The 8164-nt window shown below is 40.8% G+C and overlaps 1 protein-coding gene across 5 annotated transcripts in view; it reads right to left on the bottom strand.

The window, feature by feature from the left end:
• Positions 1-4162, bottom strand: part of LOC105020029 (protein diaphanous homolog 3) — a 309867-nt gene extending 305705 nt beyond the window's left edge. For 3 of the 5 annotated variants that reach the window (XM_029116813.2, XM_029116812.2, XM_029116811.2), the window contains exon 1: positions 3573-4162. In XM_029116813.2, the coding sequence (XP_028972646.2) occupies positions 3573-3695 (123 nt within the window). In that variant the 5' untranslated portion in view covers positions 3696-4162. The remainder of the gene's footprint in view (positions 1-3572) is intronic. The other 2 variants (XM_029116814.2, XM_029116815.2) reach the window with 1 other exon arrangement.
• Between the last annotated feature and the right edge of the window lie 4002 nt (positions 4163-8164).

The following is an 8164-nucleotide window of genomic DNA, read 5'->3' on the forward strand; positions in this document are numbered from 1 at the left end:
TATACTGACGCAGAATGAGTTCGAATTCCACTTGTCTATCACCGAAAAACAAACCTCACCACTATCTAAAATACATCCATCTTAGATAAATCCTTTTACCTCAATTTGCTCCTCATTATCAGCCCAACTAAAAGAAGTCTGCTCTCCAGTAGATGCCTCACTAGGGTGACCCTCCAATGGCCCTCCAGGTTTTTTTTGTTTTTACTTCTCTTCAGGCCAATAAGTCGACTGAATTGCAAAATATTCTAATATATTTGCCACTTCGATTATCCCTTATATGTCCAAAATGAAACTGAGTTACTATCTGATCACTGCACCTTATTCAACTGCATTTTGAAGTATCATCTCACATGGTGACCTTATGCACCATATACAGACCGTCTGTAAATATGAATCACCTGATTCGGTCTGACTTATTGACCTCTTCCCTATTCCACTGGACACAGTGTTTTTGATCATCTTGGATTTGTTTTATCGTATTCGTAGGCAACCTGAAAAACTGCTAAAATGAAGGTTCAACCAAAAAAAATAGAACAAAATCTATGCCTTTGGTCAGGTCATTGTAAAAGAGAATTGGTTCTCAAAACATTTTCCAATATGATTTTTTTTTTTATTTATTTTTTTATGTAGCATAAAATGCACACCTTCCACGATGACACTTAGACCTGGGAGACCGATTTGGATTTATTTATTTTTTTAAATACTGTAATGGGACTGAGACTCCATCGAACTGCTACACCAGGCATGTCCACAGAACCTGGAGAATGTTATGTTTGGAACATTGAAACGCAATGGAATCACATTTATTTATAAAGAATTTTTTACCCATCAGAAGTTGTCACAGAGAAACCCCAAGGAGCAAGAAACAACAGTGTTGAAGAACACTGGCTAAGAAAACCATCTAAAGGGGAGAAAAATTTAGAAAAAAACCTATAGAGGAACCAGACTCAGAGGGGGGACCAGTCCTCGTCCGGCTGTGCTGGGTGAACATTTTAAGTGTGGTTAGAAATGTAGAACGGAAGATAATTGTGACAGTTACAAGTGATATCGTATCCGCCCCTAAGTACGGCCGTAACACATCTTGACATCCTAGGCAATCCCCAGCACAACATCAACATATCATCCAGACTAATAACCGTCAAACTAACAAGAGTAACAAAACAGTCTTCAAAGCATGCGATCAGAGTCATCAACACATCTTCCCATCTCAGTCAGACACTCCCTCATTAGTCTGCTGCCGGTGGAAAAATTAATTCCTGCCTAATTTCCAGGAGGCTGAGATCGATACAAAGCCTCTCTGAGGGATATGGGAGAACCGCTAGCCCAATTAACCCTTTATTGGCCCCGAAATCCAAACAAGATTAAATCTGGATGAATGAGGGAATGTAAACAGCTGTGATTAACAGAGCATACATCATAAACAGCACCCTACGCTCTACACAGGTTAGTGCACTTCTTCGCATCAGAGCCTTAAGGAATCCGGTCGAAAGTAGTGCACTTTGAGAAGAACAGGGTGTCATTTGGGAAACACACCGTCTCAGGCCAACTAACATGGGTGTGCTGAAAACATCCTCACGTCTTCCCAGATGTGACTAAATGGAGAACAAATCAATGACCGAATTGATCTACTGCAGACAAACGGTACATATGGAACCAGACATCGGTTCAGACACTTTTGTATTTGAGTATCTGTTATAAAACATTGCTGTTGCCGCATATTTGTGTATTTTGAAACACTGAGCATTATCTGCTCATCGATATAACCCTGACCACAATTAAATACACCTGTCCAATATGGGGTAGGACCTGCATTTGAGCTGAGTTTTCACCCTGTGTGGTGTTTCGCTTTAAGGTTTTACACGTTCATGAATAACCACAGAGAAACCAATGTCGTTTTTTTTGCCATTAAAACCTGCCTGCGAGGGTGCAGAGCCTGTGTTCTAGCAGTGACGCACGCACTCAGGTCTCTGAACCGCCACTGTTCCCCATTCCTCACCAGGGTTCAATCATCACATTTCAAACTGTGCCTCCCTCTTCTCTGCCCACCCTCTACATTGACCTGTCTGATTATAGCAAAAGTACCCAAACATCCTAAAAATAAATATATGAAACCATAAACAATAACTTTTCTGTGAGTAAGCCCCTCATGTGCATGATGCCTAACGGTGTGAAAGTATGATCTGACATGGGTGTACTTGTTTGCCTCTGACTTTAAGGCACTCTGCAGGTGGTACAGGACCTGGTTCCCCTTGGACAAGACACCCATAATGACTACAACCGTAATCTCAGGCAGCAGCGTAATAGGCACTGTCAGCAATTCCATTTGACAGGTAACATAACCTGAGGAAGCCCAGAATGTGCATCCCAAATAGCACAATATTTGCCTAAGGCCCTGGTGAAAAGCAGTTTACCAAATAGGGAGCCTTTATGGACAATAGCCTAATATCCAACTTCAGCAGGCAGATGCTTAAGCCAGCATATTTGCATTTGGATATGAATTAAAGTCTTAGAAAGAGAGCAGCGTTTCTCCATTAGTTTCATGTCACTCATCAAATGTAATTAACATATTCTGAACTAATCTGCTGGGGGAAAGACAATATTCCTAATGAAAGAAAGTTCTTTAAATAGGTTTACCAGTCAAGCTTCAATGCTTCTTGTTGAAAATTATAATCATCATTAGAATGGTTTTAAATCCATGCATGCACAACTTTAAGGGCTAGGTTGGTGGCCTAGTGCAGGAACAGACACTACTGGAGTCCACATGGTGACACATTCCTTTACAACCTGCTGCTGTCCACTTTGGCTTATAAGGCTTGGGTCAAATGTCAGGCACAATAAGGGAAATGGTGTGCCATTTGGGACACTGGGCCTGTCTTGTCCAGGCAGTCGAGGGGAAATCAAAGCATGTTTGTTCACGTGATGTAATCATTGACCGAGTAGCAGACAGACAACACCCATTAGTATAGTACAGGAAGCAGTAGGATTACACGCAGTCACTTATCCCTTGGCTAATTTTACTTTTCAATTCAGCCGAGCTAGACCGAGCCAAAATGCTAAGTCCTCGAACTGAGACATCCACAATTCCGTGAAATCCTACACAACCCTATTGCATAAATACTAACTTCACAATTAATATTATTGCAAATAGTCAGACGCCACCCCTTTTGACTTTGAGGGTGGGGTTCGCACTCAATTTGTCAAAGGGGAAAAATCTAAGTAGAAGAAATTATTATACGCAGCACTGCTTTAGTTATCAGAGTAAATAAACCGATTTGGCCCGATTTCAGAGCAGACAGCACAAATTGACTGTCACGCAAGACAATCATCTGTACAAGGCATTGTGGTAACCGTCAGTTAGCAGTTTTATGGAACAAATGTATAATCATTGTAATGGATAGTGCGATGGTGGGCAAAAGTTCACTGTTACATGTCACCTTGGGTAGCCCTGAGATCTAGTTAGCGATCCCAGCAATCTACCCAAGGCTTAATTGTTATCCGTCGCCTGAGGTAAACTGCGTTGAGTCAGTGGCACTTTGACAGGGATAAAAGATTGGTGTGGTCTTTGTACTTACAAACTTTGGTTTACGTTCTCCATCCTCGCCTCCAGACGAACCCCCAAGTCCAGCGTTGAACCCCTTCTTCCGTTGAAGTTTTTCTCGAATACTAGACGAAAGATTATCCCCTTGGTACTCCATGATTATTAGAAGATAGCTTGGCTGGTTAGCTAGCTGGGAACTCTATGTAACTAGGCTACCTGACCTCGCATAAACTGGAAAACATGCAATACGGTTGGTTAGCAAAAACGACTATTGCAATAAAATGATTACAATCTGATACTGCGTGCAACTGCCAAGGCGAAACGGAGTAGAACTTGATCCCTCACAGATGCTAGCTAATTTAGCTAGGTGGCTGGCTAACAGGGCAGCTAACTATGACAGACGGCTTTTCTTAATCCAATTTGTGGATTTTCAGGAAGTTTGCCTTCCAAGACGCATATATTTCAGGTAAACGACCGTTGTCAACACGTTTTCTTGAAATAAATGGTCACGATATTTGTAAAACGAATGCTCCCAAAGTAGGTATGCTATCTAAAAACGTAAACGCAAAGAATAATGTTTGATGCTCTAACTATTACACTGTATTACTGTACAAAAACCGCGCCACACAGCAGGAACTAGTCAGCTGACAGGTTTTCATTCTAGCCAATCGCTTTCGCCACCAACTGAAAAACCGTTAGAAGTGAGGTAAACGATTGGCAGTTGGCCATGTCACTCATTACGGTTCCTACCACTACATAACATATGACCAAGCGGGAAAACCTTTTCATAGACCTTTAGGCAAAACTTAAACCAACTCCTCTCATGTCAAATACTTTTTAAAAAAATGAATGAATGCTAAGTGTGTGAAGTAGTTGCGATTAATCCGAACAGTTTGAGTATATATATATATGTATATATAGTGGTCGGCTGTTGCCATCCAGTGGATTACATTGATATGACACTACGCATAACAAAATAACATCGCTGTCTGTCTAATTCGATTGCAGTAACACTACTAAACGTTTAAATATTTTCCTCACCTTCCTGCTTCTAGAATAGATAGACACATATACTGGATCTGTGAATATGTACATTACCAGAAAATATATTCTAACTTCTCTTATAAACCGGAGGGTTGCATCCTGAATGCTGAGTGGCTAATTGCTGTAGTGTAAGAGGCATTTGCCCATACCAGGGCTATATTGTCACATCTCTTCAATGCCCTAATTAATTTGGTTACCAGTATAAGCGCAGTATGGCGTCTCAGGTGTGAAATATCCCTAATGGCCAGAGGCCAGAGCAGCCCATGTACTGTACATCCTCATTTGGGACAATGTTAGTTTCCACTGGCTGGTATTCCACAGGTCACCCCCTATTCATCTCACTCAATCTCCCCCAATGCTCTCCATTCTTGAGTCCTACTGAAGAATTCTTCTCTGCATGGCATTGGAAGGTGTTTGATCACCAGCTCCACTAACGCATCCCCCTTCTATAGGCAATGCAGGAGATGTGGAGATGTCGGTCAAGTGTCAAGTCAGGCCTGGATACTGCACTCCACGCAATACCCACTGCCTAGCTCAAGACAACTTAAAAGGTGATGCGGATGAAGTCTCAGAGCCAGACTCACGAAGGTGAGACAAAGCCAAACTTTTAATAGCAAAAATGTTTTCTTCTGCGCTTTTGTTGTTTGAGCAGTGTTAGAAGATTTTACAGTTTTTCCACAATTGCTAAGACATGTCTAGAAACCTTTACCCATTTTCTCAAAACGTTAAACACAGATCCAAATCTTCAAACTAAATTTACAAAACCCCTGACTGTCAAAATCAAACACTCACCTCAAAACCATTTAATCTGTTCTCAAAAATCAATGTTTTCACATCATACACACAGCTAGTCAATATAAAAACCTTACAGAGCATTCATTAGACACTACATGACACAGCATCCAGGGCATGTAGTTACAGATTTTTTTTTTAAGTTTACATAGTAAATGCATTTTGCAATAAAAAAAAAAGTATAACAATTAATACTGTGAATAAATTCCATACTGGAATACAGTATTGTCATTATATTCAGTGCTGGCATGAAAATACAGTATTCCAACTGCAAAAGCCCAAAGAACAAAGAAAACTCTAAATGAAAAGCACATTACAGTAAACTCAAACATGTTATGCAACATGTCAAGTCAATGTGAGAATTATTCTACCTCAGAATCAGGTCTTTTTGCTGGGTCCGGCCAGAGGACTTTATCCACATCACAGGCAATGGTTTCCCTAACCAGGCAACAGGGAAAAAACCCTCTGGTGTGCCAGAGGGTTTGACAACACACCACACCTACAGTATGTGGATTGTCAATTCCATTGCCTGTAGGATATTCCCTGATATATGGTTTTCAGTCATAGACCTTCCACCGCTACAAAAAAAAATAAAAACTCTTCTGTTAGGTTGAAGAAAGGGCTGTATGGTGGAAGGCAAACGTTTATGAATTGCTGGTTGACGTTGAACCACTCACGTATCTGGACACCACGGTGAAAGCTGACCTTGTCCCAAACCATGACAGACAGGATGCACTGCCTGCTAGACCCTGCTGCTCATGCTGCAACAAAACATCCTGAAGACCACCCACAAATGGAAGGAGAAGAAGACCACCCAGAAATGGAAGGAGGTGTTCAGTGTTATATGGCCCCTGGGTTGCATGACGGTGGAGAACCCCACGATTACTTATGGCTGCACCAGGGGTGACATTGCCGCCAAGATGGCCAGGGATGTCCACAATGGCATGTTGGCCAATTATGTTCCTGCTTCTCCTCTTTGCCAGATTGAACTCCGCTTCATCTACAAAAGTGTATTCATGAGGCCTTTCCATGGAATCCAATTCAAACACTATGAAAACAGATAAGTATTTTAATAAGTGATACAGAAATACTTCTACAATAGCGTATTTTTTTATGCACACCTTACTTACATACCCTACAATATAGTGCAGTTTAAAGTAACAGTTGGCTAGTAGCATAGAATTGTACTCTAAGCATCAGAGTTGAAAGTGTCTGAGTGCCCACTTACTTTCACATACTGAAATCATGGTTTTGACCCTTTCTGAGTTGCACTCAAAGGGTACTCTGTACACTTGCTTCATGCATACCCTGTTGCATTGAAGGACACAGTCAGTGGTAGAATGGCTGACACTGTGGAGTCCTTCAAAGTTTATATTGTCTTCAACAACTCTTTGCAGTATTTCACACAGTTGGGTTGCACTGTTTTAAAGGACCATATCAACAATGAGAGCCTCTTGCTATTGGGAGAACATAGTGGTCTTTCTACCCTCATGTGGTAGTCTTGCAATTCTACAAGGGACAGTGCACCTGCAAACATATATATTCAGTAAAAATATTACTTCTATAAGTAAAATGGTAAGAACGGTTCTCTTTTCCCCCCAGTCCTTTTTCTGCTGACAAAGTGATGTACTGACTCAAATGTATACAGTAAACTTTCCATTACCAAAATGAAAAGAAACAATTACCTGTTCTCATCTCTGAATGTCCTGATTACAGAGGCCACAGATAATCTACTCAAATTGGGTTGTACTCTTTGTCCTGCTTCCCCTCATTGTCATTCCATGAACAAGAATATGGTCTATCACAGTTGCAATTTTTGCAACATAGTTGCAAATTCCATCTAAACCTACTGTTCTTGGTCTTGCCCTTCCTCATCCAGAACCTCTTACACATACGCTTCCTCTGCCTCTCAGACGGTTTCCATCCATTGTGGATATCGACATTCAGTACACCTGTGCCACCTGGGCACTCTGAACTGGCTTATATTCTGTGCAGTTGCTTTGATCACATCATTAGAAACACATGTGAATGTAAAAATGTTTTTGTCATTGTGTGTTCATGATTACAACTGTGTTGTAGTTGTGTTTAACTTTTTACCACACGGTGCAAAATGTGTTTTAGTGAGTGAGGATGTGAGTTTTGCGAACAGAGTGAATGCAATTTGCAAATGGTGTCTAACTACCTAAACCTGTTTAAGGTTTTGCCAAAAGAGTGACTGATTCAACAAATGGGTTTAGGCCACTGAGAATTTTGTTCAGAGAATGGGGTTCGGTGTTTTAGCAATTCAGAAAAACTGTAAGAAAAGAAAATAACAATTTGAATTGATAGTGTGTTATGTTTCGGAATACACATCCATACTTAACACATCTGGATGCCTGTATGTTTACAACATGTATGATAAAACTTTATTGCAATCTGCCAAGTCCTGCACACTGTTACTCTAGCCTACACCAGAGTAAAAGCTAATTATTGCACACTTGTTATGACAAGCCCAATGAAATAAGATTGTAGATTTATTTAAAGGGACAACGCGATTAGTTGTGGTACAAACGCGGTGACAAGACCTGAAAGTAGAACGCAGTTGTATGCCCAAAAAAATGAAAAACAGAGTAGTGGTGTCAGGTGTCTAAAACCACACTGCGTTGTAGTGCTGTAGCCTGTCCTTTCAGTAAAATGGCTCTCTTTTATCTTCCCAAATTCCACAAAACATATCTTCAGAAAATATAATAACTCGAATAGTGCTTCATCTCTGAAACCAAATGGATACGCAATCGCACTGCCACTTGGGTT

The sequence above is a fragment of the Esox lucius genome, chromosome 22 (assembly GCF_011004845.1).
Source record: "Esox lucius isolate fEsoLuc1 chromosome 22, fEsoLuc1.pri, whole genome shotgun sequence".
In the NCBI taxonomy this organism is placed as follows: domain Eukaryota; kingdom Metazoa; phylum Chordata; class Actinopteri; order Esociformes; family Esocidae; genus Esox; species Esox lucius.